General features: G+C 40.3%; 1 protein-coding gene across 15 annotated transcripts in view; it reads right to left on the bottom strand.

The window, feature by feature from the left end:
• Positions 1-24,810, bottom strand: part of CACNB2 (calcium voltage-gated channel auxiliary subunit beta 2) — a 417,779-nt gene that overhangs the window by 27,386 nt on the left and 365,583 nt on the right. For 9 of the 15 annotated variants that reach the window (XM_066387392.1, XM_066387394.1, XM_066387400.1 and 6 more), the window contains 6 exons: positions 17,121-17,243; positions 15,064-15,200; positions 10,598-10,674; positions 4,566-4,699; positions 900-980; positions 366-424 (listed from right to left, as the gene is read on the bottom strand). In XM_066387392.1, the coding sequence (XP_066243489.1) occupies positions 366-424; positions 900-980; positions 4,566-4,699; positions 10,598-10,674; positions 15,064-15,200; positions 17,121-17,243 (611 nt within the window). Of the gene's footprint in view, positions 1-365; positions 425-899; positions 981-3,888; positions 3,951-4,401; positions 4,422-4,565; positions 4,700-10,597; positions 10,675-15,063; positions 15,201-17,120; positions 17,244-24,810 lie in introns of all 15 variants that reach the window. The other 6 variants (XM_066387395.1, XM_066387401.1, XM_066387405.1 and 3 more) reach the window with 3 other exon arrangements.

The raw sequence follows: 24,810 nt of genomic DNA, 5'->3' as shown, positions 1-24,810 counted from the left end.
TTTTAGAAGACTTTCTTTTTAGAAGAGTAGAAACGAGAATAGGAGAGGGATATTTAGTATGATTTCTTGGCAGCAATGGGGGCCCGTGGACCATGAATTTGGAATGAGACTAGTTAGCAGGTATTTGGCCAAGTTCAGCTTATGGATGCAAGTGCAATAGTAGGGAAATGGGTTATCCAGGTGTGACGACGTGTCAAGCAAATGTGACCAATATTCATCGAATCGGATTGAAGTGGATGGAACTTATTTCCTGCCACTTATCGATTTCAGACAGTAGATTTCTCTAAGGATCACATGCCTTTTCCACCCATGTTTTGTCATCTTCAAGACAAAATCCACAATACCCAGGATTCTAAAATACTCACCGTCCTTCAAATCTGTGTTTTAAAAAATCAAACAATGCTTTCTGCATCATATCTGTGACCTGCAATTGAGCAAGCAGTACGTTAAGATACAACAAAAATATTATTATTATGATAAAACAATTTTATTCCTCTTAAGAATGTCTGAAAACCTGGGTTTCCAATGTGGAAAAGCATGCAAGATTACCACATCTTTCTGTTCTGAGTGCCAATAGAATGTCAATTAAAAAGTCAAAGTTCCTTGAATTTACACTGATGTTTTAATGACAGTACATCACATCAGAAGTGTTTCAGTCGCTCTCCATCTACTATTTGCCTGGGCTGAGTAAACTGTAACTAGCAGACATCTCCAGAGCAACAGCAGAGAAAATAAAACCCAACAAAACAGGAAGCAATGTAGTCCACCACTTGAACAGAAACATGCTTTGCTGGTAGGAGCTCTTTAAGTTCTATATTCACGAATCAGGAGAGCGAGGTGGAATCACAAAGCAGTTCAGCATGCAAATGTCAAGTGTGCTCCAGAAGGCAGCTACGTACCTCATACCCCTTCAGAGAGGGGCCTACCAAGACCACGGGCCGCATGGAAGGTACCACATCATAGGGAGGCATGTGCTCTGTCTGCGAAGAGAGTAGAGGACTTCAGATGGTTAACAGGTGGGGGAACTTAAGAATTTTGCATAAAACTGTTCTTTCTGAGATCTGTAATATGAGGCACTGGCTTTTCAGACATTTTTTTTAAACTTGCCTCTTTTCTAAATAAACCCAATAAAAGATTGGTGGGTTTATTTTCCTAAAGTTTTCAAGTTATTGAATTATCTATAGTTTTTTTGTTTTGTTTTGTTTTTTGCTCTCCTTAACAAATGCTACTAACAGATTAGTTCCTAAAGCAGAAGGTGCTGCTTTTGAATGACAACTAGTTGGTAGAACAGACAGAAACATGCCTCATGCAGAATAGGTGCTTTAGGCTTGATCGGAAGTTTAGATTGCTTTTTTGGATGCATTGGAGTTTTCTGAAGAGCCACATGGTCAGACCTAACATGCTTAAGTATGGAGAAAAGCGAGGTCTCGTTACCTTTGCTTATCAGATGTTTGTCTTACCTGGATAAACTGAATTTCAAAACACTGTAACTCTCATTATCAAATACTTAAAAAGTCCTACTTCACTGTAGGAGTTTCAATGAGTGGGCATGCTTGTTTCAGTAAACAGTTATCAGAATTACTATTCACAAACTGATATTTTTGGACTTTTGCTTTCCAAGTCTTGAAACTTAAACAGCGCGGCTTCTGTGTCTTGGAGGGAAGGTGGGTAACGTGTGACATCATCAAGCCTGCTTCAGCGGCCTCCACAGGTTCGTTACCAACCTGCATCTCTAAAGTGCTTCTCAAGAGCCGTTAGTAGTGTTTTCGTTACATAATTAATTCATGGCTTCCCCCACCAATTTTTCTTTCTTTATGCAGATGAGGGGGAAGAGCTAAATTTAGTAGCAATTTTTAAAACTTTCGAAACTTTTCAAATAAAATAATCAAAATACAGTTTTTCCAAAATATCAGGTAACTGCTAATTTGTTTGACTTTATTAAAATTGCCTATTTTGATAGCAAAACATGTTCCACTGATCCCCCCAATGGCCTTTTTAAATCAGAAGAGAGAGGTAGATAAGGCCTTAGACCTATCATTATTATATGAATCTTTCTGCACTAAGGAGCACCTGAAAATAATATTTTAAAAATTTAAGAATTACTTTTAGTCACACAGACCAATAGTAAGAAAAATAATCTTCAAACTATTGGAAAAATTTGATCAAGTGATATACAAATGTGAATATACTTTCTGCATCAGCCTGTTGCTCCAGAACCTTTTCTTGTTGCTTAAAATTGCTCATTACAGACTTTCTGAATCCAATTACGTTGCTGAAGGGGGGAAATTAAAACCCATTTCACATTCTAAAGCTTCCATCTGAGATTTTGCTCATGTCATAGACAAATATAATCAGAGGGGGAAAAATATTACTGTGATTGTACTGTCAAATTTTATGGCTTAAGATTTTAACTAGTATTTAAAATTCATTTAAAAAGCCACAATAAATGTAGAATATATTTTTAAACAGAAGAAAAAAATAAACAAGACAAACATAATACAGTGACAGCACAAATGCCACACAAGCACCACTCTAAAAGCAACCTAAACATGGAAAACAACATCATTGAATCTTAGATTGTTTATTGTTTTTGAACTCTGCACTGCAGATGACCACATCAATAACATAAGAAGAATGAATACCAGTGCCGAAGGCATCATAAGCATATTTATTAAATTATTACAGTTATACCACCTGGGATCATACTGAAAATGTTTGGAAGCCAAGTCTTTATAACCAGGAAGTATGAGAATACCTTTTCCACCATGGCAATTAGGAATAGTAATTGCATGCATTTTAGTAACAACGGCTACCAAGAAGTTTTAAGCCTTTCAGCATTAAGTGGCCCAGTATATGGCAGGTCTTTGGTCCCCTTGATCTGTGACTATAAGGCAGCAAAGGGTTACCCGATGCTGGTGATCAGTCAGCTTCTCAGTCAACAGGGCAGCTACAGAAATTACCTTATTTGATGGAATATTGGTACTTTGTGCCCTATTGATTATGACACTATCATTTCTCTCTACTCTTTCCTGCTAACCTTAGGTTGTTCGAATTCTTCAATGGAAAAATTGTGATCAACATTGTTAAAGTTTTGAAATTTAAGAGTAAGAAAACTTCAAAAAAATCTTATCTCGACTGACTTGGTTTTAGTCCGTGTTACTGCTCTGGAAGCACAGAGCAGCTTAGCAACGTAGACTTTCTAGACTTCTGCACTGCTGGTCATTTATCTGGCTGTAAGTTTTCACTGTGATATGAAGACAGGACCAGAGAGATGGGCTGAGGCTTTGGTTCACACACCAAAAAGCCAACTGTTCAATTTTGGCCTGCAGTGCTCAGGTCATCCATTATTAAGGTAACCACAATTTATTTAAAAAACAACTTCACAGTTCAGTATGATACCTCTTTGATGAGTTTAGAGTTCCTCCACAGAGCACCATACTTGCAGAGGAAGAGGTTAGCACGTGGAGAGTTCAGAGCACAGTGCTTTACTCCACGTCTGTGTGTCAGCACATACCCATGGCTGTGTGGGACTTTGTGATATTAGAGAGTACGACCATAAGGACAGCAGAGTGGGCTGTGGAAAGTGGTGTGTAAAAGAAGAGAAGGAATGGAAAATGGTAGAGAGACATCCTTTAAAAATAATGCTCTGAAGCCACAAAGTGTGTTGAAAGAAACCAGACTCTGTCTGGAGTATAGAGACCTCAGGACTACCTAGTTTTCAGTCAGGGGATGAGGAGCATCACTTTATAGCATCCTGGTTGGCCAGTGGCAAAGGCTCTACGCATGACCACCGCCCCATTGACCAGCACGTGAGGTGCTGAGATCTGACCGATGGAGAAGGCAAGAACATCGGGAGAGGATTTATATATGACAATAGGAATAACTCACAGTAAACCGCCCAAACAAGCCTGCAGTTTTCCACTGGTCTTGTTCATCTGCAGATTTTGCACCTAATGGATTAGAAGTTTAAATACTGACTAAATTAAGACTTGAATAATTTTAAGTACAAGCTATGTATCGGGCTATCATAAATTAGAATGTAATAATGGTTTTAATATGCTTGATTATAAGTTAAATTTTCAGAAAAAAGAAAGAGACAAAGACAGACAGAATAAAGCATGCACAATAGAGGTGCATTATATGGCATTGTCAGTGTTGGACATCCTGGAATGTTTAAACAAGTTCCCTCGGTGGTCGATATTATTCCATCAAAAAGGATAAGTACTGTAATTGTGCTCTCACGGGTCACTCCCTGAATTTAGTTGGTTTGCAATGCATAGACTCAATTAGCAATTTGGTAGGTTCTTGGGACAGAAATGACTGTATTTCATAAAACCATGGACTTGAATGCTAATGATGCCAGTGGCAGGATAAACACAGCTTATGTCAATGTAGACTTACCGATTTCTGCTTCTGCTTAGCTATAGCAGCGTGAAAGAGAAACAAAGAATAACAGAGCATGCATGTTATTGGCTTATCAAAGGACGCAGACAGTCAACAGGACTAGAATGTGACGCAGTGCAGTGGAGCAGGTGGACAGATGGGAGCTCGGAAGTTCATGTTACCTTCTTAAAGAAGGGCATTCTTTTCTCTTTGGAGTGGGGTGACGTTACACTGTTTGCACTGGGTTTAGGGGAGCGGTGGTTTGCTGGAATATCATTTTCTTCTGCATCTAAGCCAGTAGCATCTATGTCTATAGCTATATACAGACAAACAATTCAAAAATCATCAGGTAGAAAGGAGAGGAAAAAAGAGGTTATAAAAAATAAAATGAAAGCAAGTAAAATTCACCTTAGTAAAAAAAATCTATCGTGAGTGTTCAGCACAGTAAACAAAGTAAAATTTAAAGGTAAAGTACATTAAGAATACAATGTATTTAAATCTAACAAAAGTTCCCCTCATGATATCTGTTTGCTGGGCCAATTTTACCCTAGATCTCAAGAAACATTGTTCGAGAAACATTTTAAATTTGTTGTTTCAAATATAATATCGATATTTTCTGTATCTATGTATGTAAGTACGGTACAGAACATGCCACTTCACTTCGTACACTATATTCAGCCAACTTTTAGGTAACAAGCAACTCCACTGGGGACCTTTATAATATGCCTCATTGTACAGCATGCCTCAGATTTCTTATTATGCTTGGTTTTGTGTGCAAGTAGGGTGATATGCAAAGGTTCACTCAAGTTGTAACAGACCTTTAAAAGAAAGAGAATAGAAAATCCTAAATTCAGACCACACAAAGAAGTCAGACACCGGGGAAATGACTCAGGGAGGGTTCCAGAAAGGCAGCATTACACTGATTTCAAGATGTCAGGTGTGCCCTGATTGAAGGCTAACTGGGAAACACTGGATCAAATGATCTCCAAGCGACATGAGTGTAACAGAGTGCCACAAGGAGACTTCCAATGACTTCCAGAAAGCCACTGGATTTAGCACAAGAAGGACGTGGTAGGGCACACGGACCCACGAGAATATGCACCAGTCTCCTGATCTGGAGAATGAGAGGTCTAGGTCTGCGGCTCTATGTGATTTCACTTTTATTTTTTTATTTATTTACAGGGACAGAGAGAGGGATAGATAGGGACAGACAGACAAGAACGGAGAGAGATGAGAAGCATCAATCATCAGTTTTTCGTTGCGACACCTTAGTTGTTCATTGATTGCTTTCTCATATGTGCCTTGACCGCGGGCCTTCAGCAGACCGAGTAACCCCTTGCTTGAGCCAGCAACCTTGGGTCTAAGCTGGTGAGCATTTTTTATTTGCTCAAGCCAGATGAGCCCGCGCTCAAGCTGGCGACCTCGGGGTCTTGAACCTGGGTCCTCGGCATCCCAGTCCAACGCTCTATCCACTGCGCCACCGCCTGGTCAGGCTGATTTCACTTTTAAAAACCTTTCACCCTGAAAATATGTCACTTAAAAATGAAGTGTTAGATTGAAAAAGGGCTCATCGCCTCATTTTGAAGTTTACAAAATGCTTCCATGTACAATTACAAGAAATTGTATCAACTGTAGAATCAGCAATGGAACCTATTGGAAAGCTCACCTTCAACCCACTTATTTTTAAGTTTCAAAGATAAACTCTTAAGAAGTTTAAGGGACTTGTTCTTCACAAAACCTCAGCAGAGCCAGACTCCGAACTGCTGCCTCCAGGAGTCCCATCCCGGCTCGCGGGACTGCTGGTGCCGCCGCAGGCAAGGCCCTGCCTGCTCTAAGCCAGTGCTCTTCCAGTTCCCTCGGCTCCCCAGTGGGGTCGTGGCCACGGCGTCAGGATGTACAAGCTAGCAGAGAACTGAGCTCACTAAGAATTACCCTATGGTTTACATGAGGTCAAGTAGAAGGAAAGAAGAAAATCTACTCACCCAGGAAAGCATCATAGCATATTACACCTGTCACCTCGCTAACAGGAAACAGCACATTCAGATTTCAGGAACAGATCACCCCCTTGAAATAACAGACAGCTCAGTGCTGCAAAGCCACTACCCTGCCCTGTGATACACAGGCTGGATCAGTGCTTACGACAGCTGCTGCTAACCTTTTCAATGATGAAAGATCATCTGACAGGCGTCACATTATTTTTCAATTTTGGAGTTATTACGGTTATTAGGTGACTCAGTCTTTTGAAAACTACTATCTCTTGTTCAAATGCTTCTTTTCATTTGATTAGGTCAAAAGCCTGTGATGACGTGTAAAAGGTGGCACTGTTAGCACAATATTGAAAATATCACCTAGTGCTGGCATCAAGATGAGGTGTCATTCTCTCTGCAGATACAGTAATAATGGGTCGAGTTAATTCTAGGAATTTAGTTACCTAGTAAATATGTCCTTCTCTTTGCCATGCATGCATATTGATGAGCAAAATAGTTCAGCACATAGTGTGCAATGGAAACGTAAAATGTGGGCAGGGATTTGAATTGATGCTGACTTTTCTAGCACCTTATGTTTCTCCTTGGATTCCATATTAGTAAGCATGCCATTAGTGTCTTCGTGGATAGAATGGAGAGACTCTGGTTCAATCTTCCCTATTCCTGTATCAGGTCTTAAGCAACATCAGATAAGTTTCTCTTCTGGTGATAAATTCCTGTATACTTTTACCTTTCTTATCTTTTATTGGGCTTAGAAAAGCCACCTTCAAAGACAGTTCCTCGTCTGAGAGCCTTCCTGAAACTGAGGCCCACTTGTATGTCAGAACTGACTGAACCCTGGGATAGCCAAGTTCATGGATTGATTCTGACCTGCTGTGATCAGCAGATGGATTTTTTTATTTTTTAAAGGAAGAGTGGAAATATATAAAAAGTTTAGCAGTGACATGCCTGCTGTTTGCCTACCCCACCCCCACCCCCCACAGCTTAAGTCAGGTTTGAAATGTACCTGTATTTGGTCACAAGGACTCAAAACCCCAAGTTGAAAACATTCCAATTTACTAGTTCTGAGTTTTGGTTAACTAAAGGCCTCTGGGTTCATTCTGAAATACAGAGAATTCTGAAGCACTTGGCCATCTTTGAAATACACTAAAGAAATTTACTAAAGAGTTAAGAAGCATGGTCAATTCCTTTCTTAGTTCCATATACTTTATTCAACTTAATGGTTCTCCTTATGCTGAGAAATGTCACCCTTTTTAAAAAATTTCATGCTTATACAGGCATACCTTGGCAAAAATTGGTATTTACTTAGGAAAAACTGCTTCTCTAAATTTGTTTTATTTATTTATTTTAGTGAGAGGAGGGGAGGCAGACAGACTCCTGCATATGCCCGACCGGGATCCACCCGGCATGCCCACCAGGGGGCGATGCTCTGCCCATCTGGGGCCACTGCTTCACTGCTCAGCAATGGAGCCATTCTTTTTTAGCGCTGGAGGCAGAGGCCATGGAGCCTTCCTCAGCACCTGAGACCAGCTTTGCTCTAACCAATCGAGCCATGGCTGCGGGAGAGCGAGAGGTAGGGAGAGAGGGAAGGAGGGGGAGAGAGAGAGAGAAAGAGAGAGAGAGAAAGGTAAGAGAAGGGGGAGGGGTAAAGAAGCAGTGCTCGCTTCTTCTGTGTACCCTGACTGGGAATCGAATCTGGGGCATCCACACACTGGGCCAGTGCTCTACCACTGAGCCAACCAGCCAGGACATGTGTTTCCATAAATTCCAAATTAGCTGCCTGACCTTTGGTGGCACAGTGGATGAAGTGTCAACCTAGAATGCTGAGGTTCCTGGTTCAAGGCCCTAGGTTTGCCTGGTCAAGGAACATACAGGAAGCAAGTACTATGAGCTGATGCTTCCTGCTCCTCACCCCCTTTTTTCTCTCTCTCTCTCCCTCCCTACTCCTTTCTCTAAAAATCAATCAATAAATTAAATTTTTTTTAAAAAAATTTGAAATCAGTTTATTTTATTATTTCTCACTAGCAAACACTTTTTTAAAGAGAGTGAGCCTTGGGACATTTTTTGAGATTTAAACTTTAGTTTAATCTTAGACACTTGGGTCAGGTTGAGTGGCATAAGGGAGTAACCCATATGTATATATTCGTGTAGGTGTGGTCATGCAGTGTACAACCGGCTATTACCCCATTTCCCAGATGTGAAGTGGAAATATTTTCTTTTCCAAATCCTTGAGAAGCCCCAAATATATTTAGTTTAGGCAGATGCTTATATTCTTTGGTCTAGCCATAGGTGAAGAGCATTGTAAATAGGGCCTCTGGGAAACAAAGACGAATATTCCAATTGAGGCCAATCCACACTCAATGGCTTAATGCAGCTTTCCCTAGAGGGAGGTAGGGGGCTCTCTCTGCAGAATTTCTGGTTTCACAAAAATAAGTTGGGCTGGTAACACAAAAATTATACCAGAATTTTGACTTGCCTAGGATAGATTTTACAGATGGTTAGTATCTCCAATCTATTCAGACACAAGTATTTTTTACTCTTGGTATTTAGAAAAGTTATTCCAAAGTCCTGTATCAGTCTAAAACTTGGGTGGACTTTTAAATCACCTTTATTTTATTATGTTAAATTCTTCATTGAACTTTATTTTTAATAATGACAAACATCTAGCTACAAAAATGAAATATGATTTATCAAATACACGAACTTATTCTTCAAAATCCACCCAGTCTACAGAAGTGGGGCTGATGTCTGCAGGAGGAGCTACAATGCGAGGTAGCATCTGCCTGTTTCAAGAGCCTCATCTCCAGCCTCTGGAGTCTTCTGATAGCCATTAAAATATACAGGAAAAGGAGGAGGTTTATGTTATAATCCCAAAAACTTCACGTGTTTGAGAAGCTCAGATAAGCCTTCCTTCTCCTGTGTCTTCAGAAAATACCTATCCATACTACTGGACAAAAAAAGACAAAAGCCTCATTTCCTAAAAAAGCTTCAATTTTCCTTTTAAACATACTATTTTACTTCACTTTAAGCAACTGAGAATTGCTCTAAATTATAAATACCTTGTTTTTGACATCGATATGCATCCTACAGTGACATTTCTTATTGTGTTCAGATCTTGCTCACCTAAAAAGTTCTATAGTTTTTACTAAGAAGCCCTTAGATTGGCATCTAAAACCCACCAACACCCAGAATGGGTTTGAGGACTAGTCATAGAGGAGTCCTGTTCTTCCTGTTCTTAACACACAGCAGTCGTGTGCACCTAGTTCCTTAATTGCACAGATGCACAGCTTGCCATATTTGACCTCTTCCCACTTCCAGCTTCTAGAAACCGGACACAGAATCCTTTTGCTCAAATGCTCTGCTGGTCAACTCTTAGGATCTTACTGTGACTCTCGATTGCATCTCTTAGCAAACTAAGGCTCTGATCACAGGCTTGCACACAGTTGGGCCAATGAGCCTTCTATTCCTATGGAACCCGAGCTGTACACAGAATGGTAGTCCTGCCACATTTAGCAAATAAAAATTCAGTTATATCTGAATTTCACATAACCAATACATATTTTTTAGCGTATCTCATACAATATTTACTTATACTAAAAAGTTATTGTTTACCTGAAATTCAGCTTTGACTGAGTGTCCTTTATCTAGTAACCCTAAGCATGAACCCACTACTTTATAAATAAAACGGTAGTCACTCTTCCCACAGTACTTTTACCTTTTTTTGGTATTCTATACATTTTCCACATCTTCCCCAGAGCCTTTTCAGAATAGCTCGTGTCAGGCCTACAACTCCCTCATTTTCCTTTCCTTTCCTCATTGTGCCAAAGCTTTCATGGTTCTTTTTCATTGACTGAACATGGAGGCCTACACATCACATGCACTGCGGAAGCTCATGTTCACCATCCACTTGCTTGTTCCAATGTGCCGGCACACAGTGGCGGCTGGGAGTAAAATGTTCAATATGCTCATCACTTTGATTATTTAAGTACAGGAACTGACAGTGAACACACTGACATATTTCCTTTATTATGTTTCGCCAAAGCCAGAAAATAATTTCCCCCAATTCTTCCTAACTGTATCGGGGCATTCATATTTCTAATACTTTTTTTTTTTTTAACATATCTAGAATTCAGACAGGGATTCAGTGTATACAAAGTCACACAACGAGGTCAGACTGAGGAAAGCATGAAATGCCGTATGTAGCTGTGCGGCGCTGGTCACCTACTTACCAGATGATGGAGGTGTAGATTTTCTGGAACTAGGTACTATGTCACCCAAACTGGATGATGAATTTCCTCCTGATTTACTGAAGTAAAGCAAAAATTTGTATTAAATCTGACACTTATTTCGGATACAAAAAACATATGGATTGCTCAATAAACACGATTACTCATTGTGGTTTTTGTTTGTTTGTTTGTTTATTTTTCTGAAGTTGGAAATGGGGAGGCAGTCAGACAGACTCCCGCATGCGCCTGACCGGATCCATCCAGCATGCCCACCAGGGGGCGATGCTCTGCCCATCTGGGGCGTTGCTCTGTTGCAACCAGAGCCATTCTAGCACCTGAGGCAGAGGCCATAGAGCCATCCTCAGCACCCGGGCCAACTGTGCTCCAATGGAGCCTTGGCTGCGAGAGGGGAAGAGAAAGACAGAGAGGAAGGAGAGGGGGAGGGGTGGAGAAGCAGATAGGCACTTCTCCTGTGTGCCCTGGCCGAGAATTGAACCCAGGACTCCTGCACGCCAGGCCGACGCTCTACCACTGAGCCAACAGGCCAGGGCTACTCATTGTGTTTTTTATGGAACTTTAAATTTGTCTTCACTACAAGGAGGCAAAGAGTAATTTCCCAGTGGATATTCCTGGAGTCCTACAAACAGCCATGTAATAGTCTCTGTTCTGAATTCAAGGTTTAATTTCAAAAGGCCCTGGGAGAGTGGAAGAGAACTTGGGTGACTTCTGCAGTGCTCAGGTTCTCTGCCAGGATCACAGGTAGTAACAGCGGAGGTTTCCTTTGCACCTTTTATCTTAGACTCTCCGAACCAATCTGAACTGCTCCCTCTTCATGGGGTTCCTGCTCCTTTGTCTTAGCTTGATTTTTTGGGGGGGGGGTATACTAAGATTGAAAAGACTCAACTTTTAATAAGTGACCTATAAAAGAAAAACCCAGCAATACCAAACCTTGCTAATATTTGAAAGGCACATGAAGGAACATGACAGCATATCCTGAGCACTGAACCGTCAGATCGTGTCCAGAACATTTCTTAAGCATGGCTAACATGGAGGAATAGACTGGGTTAACTAGGGATGATGTAAAGGGCATATACTTCAGAACTACCAAATTCTAAAGTTTTAATAAGACACAATTCTATCTAAGACGGTTTGGAGTTAATATTAGAACAAAAGCATTTATGTGTTGTACCTGAGTACTAGCACGCTAACCAACACGTTACTGAATGACCCCTCACAAAGATGGAAAGGAATATCTTAAAAGACTGACATGGAATTTCAGAAGGACAGTCTTATTGTCTGAAGGTTGGCATCACAGCCAAGCCAGGGACTGACTGGTTGAAATAATTTGCTACTGTGTCCATGCATCAAGGGGCAGTATTTACTTTATGTAAACAATACAAAAACGGACACTCCATTAAAATCTCAGTGGCAGGCCGTATTTTATTGCTACTCTACTGGGATTTTAATGAGTAAAAGAAATATTAAAAACTTTAAGCAACTACCATAAGGCCTCTACATATTTTTAAGGTTCTTAAAAGGATACCTCAGTACATTTAACAAAAATACCAGACAGTACATAAAATGAATAAACAGTGGTATTAATAGAAACACTCTCTGGTAGTTATACAATACCTAGTAACAGGACCAAAACATTTTCTTCCAGAGTTTTTCTTTTTCTAAAAGGCCAAGTCTAATTTCAATTTAAACATGGTTTGTTTTACATTCTTTTTGAATTTTAATAGAAGTTAAAAGTATTATTTGAATTGCGTAAAACTGTGACAAACATTACAAAGAGTAAAAATTTTCACAGTGTAAATCTGTCCTTAACTTTTAATTCTATGAAAATGTCACCTTCTCAAGTTTTACTGCTTTTGGTTTTAATTGGCTTTTATAATTTATATATCAAAGTTTTAAACTATTTAAAATGTTAGAAGACAAATGTAAAAACTTCTGAAAGGAAGTAAAAATAGTTTCACATATTTAGGCAAAAGCTTAGGGGAAGAGATGGGACAAAATAAAATCAAGAAAATTGAAGCAAAATGTATATGGTTACAGGAAAGGTAACCCAGACTAAGTTATGACATGTTATATACTCCCTGAATGCAGAGACTGTACAGGTCTTTAAAGAAATAATGCAATAGCAAACAATATAGCTAATACAGTAAACAGCAACAACTGGTAACACGATCCTGATTTGTTCTGTGCTTGCCGCGTCAGGCCTGGCTACAGGACTCACAGTACAGCACGGCAGTCCATCTCCATCTGAGGGCCACTACAGCCAGTTGATTGCTTTTCATCCTGATTCTACCACTTCCTAGTTGGTGACCTTGGTCAAGTTCCCTAACTTCTCATGGCCTGTCTCCTCATCTGTGAAGTGGACGCTCTAATATACATTCTGTTCCCACAGGTTCTTGTAAAGCTGAGCTCATCACTCACACCAGACCAGGGATGCCTGGGGGGGGGGGGGTAGAGGGGGCGGAGCAGAGGAAACTGCTTCCTTAACAAAAAAATTCTCCCTCCCTATTCCTTTAGAAGTAGTTTTTCTTTCTCCGTTTATAGAAGAAAAATCAGAGATAGACATACAAGTCTATCTCTGCAATAGCCCATCCCCAAATTTCCACAATGCCTTCTAGAAAACACTATTCCCAAGACAAGAATCAAGAAAAGACATAAGATAATGTAAGTAAGTATGTGCAAGAAAGGTATCCCTACCCCGTCACCTGGATTTACAGTGCACGTTAACATTTTAAAGGCTATGAAAAATCCTGAAATAACTTTCTGATGTCTTGTCTTCAACTCATTAGACCATGGAACCTTCTTCTCAAGTGATTTGACAGTAAAACTCTGGAAAATGCTAAATTATTTTTAACAGACTAACACCAAAACTCATCCCCCAGCTGAGATAACTTCAAACCTCAACAAATATAGACAGCACTACCAAACTGGTAATAGCAATGCCAGTGCCCCAGCAAAATAAAGTTTTTCCACAGTATGATTTTATTAACTAGTATTAAGACACCATTATCAATGTGGAGAATAGAAAAATGCACACTAAAACAAACAGAATAATAGAAATGGAATGAATAGTAGCAGATTTTTAATACCCCTCAGGTAATTTTTGGTTTTTTTTGACAGAGTCAGAGAGAGGGACAGATGGGACAGACAGACAGGAAGGGAGAGAGATGAGAAGCATCAATTCTTTGTTGTGGCACCTTAGTTGCTCAATGATTGCTTTTTCATATGTGTCTTGACGGGGGGGGGGGGGTGAGGCTACAGCAGAGCGAGGGTCCCCTTGCTCAAGCCAGCGACCATGGGGTCATGTCTATGATTCCATGCTCAAGCCAGTGACCTGTGCTCAAGCTAGTGAGCCCCCGCTCAAGGTGGATGAGCTCATGCTCAAGCCGGGTCCTCCATGTCCCAGTCTGATGCTCTATCCACTGTGCCACTGCTTGGTCAGGCCCACACTGTTACTTCTTTATGATTAAAAGCATCTCACCATCTGAGGCCTTAATCACCCAGGGATTAATAAATGTCAAATACAGGGTAGAGGTCTCTGTTTGAACTAAAAGAGCCTGATAGTTATGAAATAGTACTTAAAAGACGGATGTTCTATACCAAAAACTTCTTTGTTGATGGTTGAAAAAAGAAATTCTTGCTAACACTAAAACATGATCATTGACAAAGGATTTGCATCAGTATATAAACAAATAAAATACAAGCTAGAGACAACAGGAGCCTCGTTACACACATTAAAGGAAGGACTTGCCCATATCCTATCCTTTAACATGGGGAGAAGCATGCTACATCTTGGACTTGGCCACATGGGGTTATATTTCTAATTCACTCCATCTGAGTAACCCTTTTAGTGTTTCTTTTAGTGAGGGGCAAAGCACCGCTATAGTGCTAGGAAGGGTTAATTAGCCCCAGCCTATTGCACAACTCATTTAATTGCTATCTGCACAGGCAATTTTAACTGGTTTCATATCAAGTTTCCCCTTAAGAGCTTAGCAGTAGGGAGAATTGAAAATTGAGTTTCTCAAGTGAAAATGAAATCAAACAGGCCATAAGGACTGCTCTCTGCCAGCGATGTCTATGACTATCATCGCTAAAGCACCTTCCTGCCACGCCGGGCAGCTATAGAGATGGATTAGTCACTAAGTTTGCTCAGCGCCAGAGTATTTTCAGCAAAAGATTAGGACTTGAGAATCTCCTCTGCACTGAAGCCTGAATTTAATATTCTATGACCTTAGCTGTTTTCATTAATGATCGTAATTAATTTAATTCTCTCCCAAGTCAATGAACATGAGATGCTGGAATGAACTTTTTAAAATGCAGGACTTGTGCTATTATCAAGAAACCCTATCCCCAGTCCGCTTGATAACATGTAAGGAAGACTGTGGAGGACAGCAAACAGCACCCGGATGACGGCACAGTCTGGACGGTTACACCAACACCTGCCATTCTCATACCTGGAGTAGAATTTCCCTTGCTTGGCTCTCTGTTCATGCTGTAGCCTCATGTTTTCTAGCTTCACTGGGCTTGGAATGAATCCGATTTCACAGCCTTCTTTAACCAGTCGCCCTATCCACCAGTCATTGTTAAATTTCTAAACACAAAATCAGATTTGTTAACATCAGCGCACAGAAGTTGAAATCCTCAGATTGGTTTATTTTTCTCCCACATTAAGTACTTTCAGTGGAGAGAAATATTATAGCAATTACAATGAACTATGCTTCAACTGCTCACAAAAATTAGGGGATCAGGGAACGTGCAGAGACTGCAGTACTTTCAGCCTTTTGTACAGTGCATTTCCACCAATGAAATAAAAGTTGGTTTGCATCTCATCTGCATAACTGAACTTTTTTTGACTTGTCATTTGCTTTTCTGATGTTCTTGTTTAATAAAAAAAAAAATCAAATGCTTCTTTTTTTATCACTTCATATTCATTTTGAAATATCCTCTAATTTTTGTGAGCAGTATGTCACAATTCAAAAATCCCATAGATTGACGGATTGAGAGTGTAAATGTGATGTATTTTTAGTTAAGATGAAGAATCTGGCTAAGAACTAAGACTAGTTTGAATTCCGCCACAGGTACTGTTGTCACTGTTGAATACCTAGGTTAAATTCTCCTTGCTCGAAGATTAACTACCCCTTTCTAACAAGAGGCCATTAAGGACTGGAGAGTGTTATAGAGGTCTTCCTCTTAATGTAATCCGAGTAACTGGAAATACTAAAACTGAGAGATACATATTGAAACCTACCAGAAATATTCTGCACCAGAGCAAAATTTACTTGTGCAAACATGTTTATAATTAGTATAGTATGGTGTTCACAGACAATTTCTCTACTTCTGCTGATGCCAACAATGTCTCTCTTGTGGATGGAATCTTTACCCTAAACCTTTATGATTTGGCTTGATTTCCCTCAGCTGAATAGTATTTTTCAAATCTGTTCTTGAACATTTCAAAGAATAGCCACTCTGGTTTCTTTTCCTTTCATGGTAGAAAGGGATTCCTCTCCAAGCATCAAGCATAAACCATCAGGAGGAGACCCTGGACTAATTCATTTACTGTCATAAAATCAGATTCTAGGCACTCCATCACTTCTGAAAACTTTCTATTCTTCCCTCCAGTATTTCACATCTCTTTTTTATGTTCATGAAATGAGAGGCTCTAAATTGGGGAGGCTTTTTAAACTGGCAGTCATCACCTCCTTTTGCTTACAGCCTTCAGTGCAGTGAACAGTTAAATTTACATGTTTGTAAATTCGCTTCCTAGGACACATCATCCCCAGACTACAGCGCTCAGTTTCTGCAGGTCTGAGGAAGCCTCATGCTCAGACACGAAGGACCCCATCTAGGGGATTCTGGCCATTTAATAGTGTTCTGCACAGCAGGCACTGGGTAAACATTGACTCAAAATAAATCTTCATTAAGGGTGGCTGAGTCTGCCTAACTGACAGATTTGAGTGGTCGTAAACTGAAAGGTGGTGACCTCGGCATGGAGGAAAAGGGATTTTCTTGCTATCTGTTTCTAGTCTTGGTTTCAACTCTTCCCATTATCCCTTCCACTGCGGAAGTCGATCATCAAAGAAGGAAAAGGGCACCAGGGATCTGAGTTTGGACACTGTCAGCAGAGAGGAGAGGTCAAGAATTTTAGAGATTATGAAACCATCCCTATGTGGTTAAACTAGAGATATGGAAGGAAAAACAACATGTAGTCAAAGTTACAAATTAAAATAAAAAGTATAGCTTAAGCGTAAAAAGGGATCATGTCCTCTAGTAGTCCCCAATTTCTGGATCACAAGAGCCCCAGGGAGCCTTGAAGTTATCACCAAGAGGCCTGTGACTGCTTCCTTCTTTATACAAGTTAGGATCATATTAGAAAAGGCCGAGGAGCAAGAATTTCATGAGTATGTTACACAACTGCAGCTCTGTGCAATGCTATTTCACAGCAATAAGAAATAGGACATCACGCTTCAAGGTAAAAAGTCACGTGGACAGAAATTCAGATTATTTTCCTTACTTCCTTAACATGCAGAAAATCTTTTGCTTCAAATGAGATAGCCATGCCGGGCACTGGGACATCATCTTCATGGGCTGCGCTGTAGCTGACATTTGTCCGAACTGCAAATGCAACAGGCTTTGTCTAAAGAGGGAGAAAAAAGGGGAAAAAAATTAGAAACAAGTGTTCCCTCCCTTTCCACCCAAAATACAAACATACACTGAATAACAGTTGTAGTCATTGTTGTTTTTTTCACTTTAGTTTTTCATCACTAAACAGCTTCTTAGTATGGTATTCCATGCAGATGAATGAAATCTTCGTGCTCTTGGCCATATACCACACATTTCCAATCTAGGAAAAGGCCACTGTTCTCTTTGAAAGCACTGCAAGTAATTGTGGTAGGCTGCAAGAAGCAAAAAGCCTTTTTAAATTCGAGGCTTAGCAAAAGGCTAAGTCCCCCCCCCCCCCCCTCCATATTGGCTATGATGCTGAGTATTTGCACCCACTTCACTTGCTTCCTTAAGTTGCTGGAAGCAATTTACATGCCCTTCCATTGTGGCTCTCTCAGATATTGCCATCAGCATTGAAGAGGCCTCCTGATCCCATGACCCCATCGTCTTTTCTTGGTGAGTCTATTTTCTTAATTCCGCACCGTTCTCCTTCAAGACCCAGAATTTCTAGCTGCGCTGGTCCACGGCAAGTAATAAAGGTAAAAACGAACTACTGAAATACGTGTTTATAACTTGACAGTATGTAGCAACTGGAAATCAGGAAACACACAGAGATAAAATGCTAAGTTCTTTGGTTTCAGTGGCAAAGACTTAGTAGCTGCCACCCCCAACCCAAACATCTTCTTGAATGAATAAGGAATGACATTATTCAAAACGGAATAATGCTTTGGATGAAAAAGAACCAAAAACTGTCTTTGCTGATTTACAGATAAGTGTTTGAAATAAGAGATCTAGGTGATATTTGTTTATCCACAAGGTAAAAAAAAAATAGGTCCGTTGAGAAACTATGAAAAGAGGTATTGTTCTAATTGGCATTATGCTTCTTTTCCACTATGGTAAATGGATTTCTTCTGAGTAGTTTCTCTCTTAACAAATTTTTCACCTGGAGTTGTCCAGAATTGGACAGAGAACCCATATTCATTTCCAGATTCTCCACAGTTGGCCCATTCTACCTGGCTGCTGCCTGGGGTGAGGACTGACTGAGGGCTCTGAGGTTACCCAGTCATTCACAGCACGGAGAGGGGGAGGGGGACTACGCTCTGGAAATGGACACAACAGACACGAAATGGTTTTAAATGTTTGAATTCCAATTCTTGGTATTTTTTACAATTTATAGTGATAGAAGAGATGCTGTTCCTCAAATGGAAATATGGGCTTTACAAAAATGTTGCCATAGTCCTACCACTGAAGCACAAGCCTCGATAGCATGATGGTGCTTCCATTTAGTCTTGAAAAAAATTTAAATACATAGATTTTATTCTCATAGCTACAATCATAATTTATTTAACTGATATCCAGTTTTAAAGTATGATAGTATTTTTCATGTGATATATATTTTTATTCTATCATTTTAAAAAATTACTTCAACTGGTCACCGTTTTTTTTACATTAAGCCTTACAATTTTTTCCACTATGATAAGTATTCTGACTTGAAAACCTATTGCACAAAAATCCTCTTTGTATTTAGAATTCTCTCCTTGGGATTGATTCCCAGAGGTAGCATGTGATAGCCACAATTTATCAAGACCTTTCAAAATTCTATTCCAAAGTAAGTCCAAATGGGCTGCGGTACTTTGAAGTTCAACCAGCAGTATATGATGGTACCCTTTTCGATAATACATGTTCTTAATCAGACTCAGTTTTACTGCTAGAAATAGGATTTTTATGAGTGGGTCCACCCACTATTCAGGAGAGCTCAGCTCATAAAAACACAGATATAAGGTCTTTTTTATGCTAGCACAATCTTTCACTTCTCCCAGGTCTTTTATTCCTCATGGGATACAAAGTCTAAGTGCGATGTATAGTTCTTCACCACTAGAAGACAGAAATATTAAGTGTACAATGCTACAGAGGAGCCCTTGGAAAACCTTGTGCCTTTCATGCAATGATCAACCTTTCAAACAATGGAGTAGCAGAAAGATGGGACACTAAAAATTAGAAAAATAAAGCAGCAGAGAAAGTTAGCATCTCATAACAGGAGCCACAGGCAATAATTTTATTTTTTCAGATGAAGACATCAGTTCAGAATGTGCCTCCTTCCTTGGCTTACCTCCTATAACCAAGGATGCTACCACTACCTGTGGAGGTTTGTACAGAATTCCGCTTCACAGAACTTACAGGTAGGAAAGGAGGACAGCAGAACCCTATCTCTCAATATCTTTACTTCAGGAACTCTATTTCTAAAACTAGAATTGACAACAAAGTGGAGGGAAAAAAAAGTTCTTGCCAAGATAAGAGGGCTTATCAGCTTGAGAAAAAGACCCCAGGATGTTAACCAAAGGGGCCAACAGAGGATGCCATTTTTGATTCCCTGAACTCACTTGGGCTCTGTCACCTCAAGCAGTGCATTTATAACGTAGAATGTATGTTCCACATAGAAAATAATGCATGGACTAACTTGAAGGAATTTAATTAGCCTTAGTTATTTTGCATTCTAACTTTGCAAGCTTACCGCCTTGGGGAAGATTCCCTCTCAGCAGCTCTAGGCAGTGTCACTGAGGTTCCCAGGCCTCCAATGGTTGCTCGGTGGTGGGAGGCGGGGGTCACTCAGTTAACAGCGCCTAGGGTGGACTTCTTCTGATGGATGATTACATTTAGTTGTCCGTATGTCAGAATGCTGCCGAAGATCGAAACCTCCCGGTTTCACCACCTCTCTTCAGCACCACTGAAGACTGTCCTAAAATCCCAGAAGCATGGCCCAGCAACTACCACTCAGCCCTCCCAAACTTTCCTCCTCCTCGATGTTTTTACTTGGACTCAGGCCCTCGAAGCCTTCCCTTAACACCCTGAATCATGCTGCCATATGCTCTGTGCTGCTGGGAGACTGGTGCCTGGGACTGACACACACGGGAACTAAGAGCGCAGGTCCAGCAGGATGCTCATGGTATTTCTGAGACCTCAGGACCTGCCTTTTCTCACAACCAGAGGCCACTCCATTAGTGCCACAGAGGCTGGGGGGAAGTCACTGGGCTCCTATCAGAAATACATCTGAGGTTTACAACAGGAGCAATTTTTATTTTCTCACAACTTCTTAGACTTACTAGACTAACGGCTATCAGAAAACAATTATGCTAAGGAGATAATTAACTTAAAAATCTCTTTGGATCCAGCAACTCCACTTCTGGGAATATATCCAAAGGAAATGAAAACACCACATTGAAAAGATATGTTAGTCCCCAGTGGTCATAGCAGCACTATTTATAGTAGCTAAATCATGGAAACAACCTAAGTGTCCCTCAGTGGATGAATGCATAAAGAATTTGTATTCACAGTGGAATATTACTTAGCTATAAAAAAGAAAATCCTACCACTTGAGAAAACATGAATGGACTTTGAGGGTATTATGCTAAGTGAGATAAGTTCAGAGAAAAACACTGTATGATCTCAAACACCAAAACAAAACAATACAAAAACCTTTTGGTCACAAAGTAAAAAGAAAACAAACTGTCCCAAATTCATGGCTCTATTTCTAGTTTCCTTCCTAAAAAATGACTTATCAAGTTAATAGTGAAACTCATTTTAACAGATACAACAAAATGTGCACCTTCAGTTTATTAAAATGTGCTAGTGAGCCTGACCAGGCGGTGGCGCAGTGGACAGAGCGTCAGACTGGATGCTGAGGACCCAGGTTTGAGACCCAAGGTCGCCAGCTTGAGTGCGGGCTCATCTGGCTTGAGCAAAAACAAGCTCACCAGCTTGGATCCAAGGTCGCTGGCTCGAGCAAAGGGTTACTTGGTCTGCTGAAGGCCCACAGTCAAGGCACATATGAGAAAGCAATCAATGAACAACTAAGGTGTCGCAAAGAAAAACTGATAATTGATGCTTCTCATCTCTCTCCATTCCTGTCTGTCTGTCCCTGTCTATCCCTCTTTCTGACTCTTTCTCTGTCCATGTTAAAAAAAAATGTGCTAGTGATAGAATACCTACTGATCAAAAAGCAAAATGAAGTTCATTCAAAGGAGAAAATAAACTGATCATGATTAATAGTCACTTGAATTTTCATTCATTGACTTTTACATTTCTTAATACAGACATTTAACTCTGCTAAATAGGAAAGTATGTTTTTCCATTTTCATTCTAAAACCATCAATAGCAAATAACAAAAGGAAAACCCAGAGTTTCTTTTAATATCTACAATTGATTTATCTTAAATTTTTACTCCAAATTTTCAATATTTTTAAAAGAAATTAAAAGAAAAGTATGACTCGATTCCTATTATAAGAAACTACAGGCCCTGGCCGGTTGGCTCAGCGGTAGAGCGTCGGCCTAGCGTGCGGAGGACCCGGGTTCGATTCCCGGCCAGGGCACACAGGAGAAGCGCCCATTTGCTTTTCCACCCCTCCGCCGCGCTTTCCCTCTCTGTCTCTCTCTTCCCCTCCCGCAGCCAAGGCTCCATTGGAGCAAAGATGGCCCGGGCGCTGGGGATGGCTCTGTGGCCTCTGCCCCAGGCGCTAGAGTGGCTCTGGTCGCAACATGGCGACGCCCAGGATGGGCAGAGCATCGCCCCCTGGTGGGCAGAGCGTCGCCCCTGGTGGGCGTGCCGGGTGGATCCCGGTCGGGCGCATGCGGGAGTCTGTCTGACTGTCTCTCCCTGTTTCCAGCTTCAGAAAAATGAAAAAAAAAAAAAAAAAAAAAAAAAAAAAGAAACTACAGAAAAAAGCTTAAAAATCTGATCAGTTTATCCACTTTCTAGTGGTACATAATAATTTCCTGTGAAACCTGCAATACTCTACTATGACTTTAATTTTTTCATTGACTTGAGAGAGAAGCATCAATTCATTGCTCCACTAAGTTGTTCCATTTACTTGTGTACTCATTAATTGCTTCTCCTCCATGCCCTGACTGGGGATCGAACCTGTAACCTCAGTGCACCAGGATAATGCTTTATCCACTAAGCCATATAGCCAGAGCCTCTTCTAAAATTTTAAATGAGCCCCATGATAAGTATATTTATTGAGTCTTATGTAGAAAATACCCTGGAACCCAAGGCAAGTGAGGTACTTTCAGAAGTAAGATCACAGCTGTCTGCTTTATTACATACTAAGATTTCATTTCCCAGTTTATCCTTCTGTGATCAGCACTTCTCCGATCATTTTGTTAACTTCACTGAAAATCAGAAATCCTTCCAATATACAGTAAAAATCTTCAACTTTATTTATTCCTTATATAAATGCAGAATATTCTACAATATGTTGTGAAATTTCCTGCTTTGAATCTTGACAATCATTTAACTTCTTAATAAAATCTTTGCTTAATGTATTATAAACTAACAAGGGTACTTTGAGAATTATTTAGTAATAAAACATATCTAACCATAGTGATAAAAAAAAAGACTATAACAACTGATCATGTATCCTGATAACTGGAACTGAGTCAGACAGAAAACAACCACAGATTTGTCTCAGGATAACATTTATACATGTAGTTAACTCATCTGAGAAATTTGTATCCTTTTCCAGAATTGATTGACTTAACATTTATTAAGTACATGCTTACTATCTCAAGTAAGCATAGCTTAATTTCTATTCTAGTAGAATAGATATTATAAAATAATCAATAATTTCAATTAACAAAGTAAAAGAAAGGCATATGAGAATAAGCCTGGGGCGGGGGAGAATGGACAGACAATATAAAGTGGGATGTTAGGGCAAGCTTCTTTTTGAGTTTTTATGATCCATTCATCCACCCATCTCCATTCACCTATCTATCTATCCATCATTTATGTGTCAGACACTCTAGACATTTGGGATATATCAGTAAATAAGATCCCCTGCCTTCTAGGAGCTTATATTCTAAAAGGGAGAGACAGGCCATAAGTAATAGACACCATAAATAAAGAAAGTATATAAAATATTAGGAGGTGATAAATGCTGTGGAAAAATAAAAATAAAAACAAGGAAAGGAAAGCCAGGGAGCAAGGTGACAGGGCAGGTACAGTTTTAAATGGGAGTACAGGTAGCCTGCATGGAGGAGGTGACATTTGAACAAAAGCAGGAAGGAAGTGACTGAATGCAGATATCTAACTCCAGGCAAAGGGAGGAGCCAGTGCAGAGTTTCTACGTTGGGAACTGGCCAGACACGTAGGAAGAAGCCGAGGAGGATAGGCTGAGTGAAGTAAATCAGGGAAAAGAACAAAAAATGTAGTCAGGGCTCTCAGGTTTTATGTGGCCTTGCAGGTCATTGTCAAGACTTGTGGCTTTTATTCAGTGAGATAAGAAGTCACTAAAGGGTTTTCAGTAGAGGAGTGATGTGTTCTGACATGTTAAAAGGACTATGGTGGCTTTTGAATTGATGAGAAACTTTGGGCACTTTTGGGTAGAAAAACAAAGAAACAGATGGAAATGATCATAATAACCCAGGTAGAAAGATGATGATGGTTAAATTAGGGAGGAAGAAATGGACTAGTTAAATATGGTTCAATTTTGCCCTGGTCGAATAGCTTGGTTGGTTAGAGCATCATCCTGAAGCACAGAGGTTGCCAGTTCGATCCCCGGTCAGGGCACATACAGAAACAGATAGATGTTCCTGTCTGTCTCTTGCTCTTTCTTTTCCTATCTCTGTAATCAATAAAATAAACATCTAAAAAACTGGCCCAAGTCTGGGTACACATTTTTGAAGCTGAGCCAGCACAATTCGCTGATAGATTTGATGTGAGTATGAAAGAGAGTCAATGATGATGACAAACGTTTCGGGCCTGAGCAATCAGAAGGATGGAGTACCCATCAAGACAGATGGAGAAGGCTGCAGGTGGCCAGAGGCAAAAGTCAGGAGTTCAATCTTCACCTGTAAAGTCTGAGAGTGTATGAAACATCTAAGTAGGGTGTGGAAGAGTGCTCAAGGTCTGAAAGTGTGGGAGAAAGATGTGAGCTAAAGATACAAGGTTGTAAGTCTCGGTAGATTGATGGCATTCAAAACCACGGGCCTGGACAAGACTGCCAAGTGAATGAGCACACACAGGGGTACTCCCACTACCAAAGAGGCTCAGAGAGCTCAACAGTGAAGGACAGTGACTGCTCACACTGTCGTTTTCTGGAAGAAACTGTTCCAAAGGGCAGGAAGTGATCCATGGTGTCAAATAAGGAGAAGAATTGAACACAGGGAGTACAGACAAGTCTTAAATTTTTTTTGAGAAAAAAATAAGATTATTGGTGACAAGAGGAGGATATTTTTTCTTTCAACGTAGGAGAAATAACAACTTGTGACTATGCTGATGGAATGATCCAACAGAGAGGGAAAGAAAGGTCATGATATAGGAACAAGAGGATGAAATTACTAGAGCAATGTCCCTGCTAAGCAATGTGACCCAGTGCTCAAGTAGAGGACACAGCCTGAGACAGGGATGGGGCTCCAGTTCTTAAGGCACACAAGGAGGAAGTGTGTACAAGCGCTGACGCCGGCTGCCAAGGTGATGGAAGCCACCTTCCAACTGAGTTTCTCAATGGAACGGGAAGGTAGGAGTCAAGATAGGGAAGAAGGATTAG

The sequence above is a fragment of the Saccopteryx leptura genome, chromosome 5 (genome assembly GCF_036850995.1).
Source record: "Saccopteryx leptura isolate mSacLep1 chromosome 5, mSacLep1_pri_phased_curated, whole genome shotgun sequence".
In the NCBI taxonomy this organism is placed as follows: Eukaryota; Metazoa; Chordata; class Mammalia; order Chiroptera; family Emballonuridae; genus Saccopteryx; species Saccopteryx leptura.
This window is presented reverse-complemented; position numbering and strand designations above follow the sequence as displayed.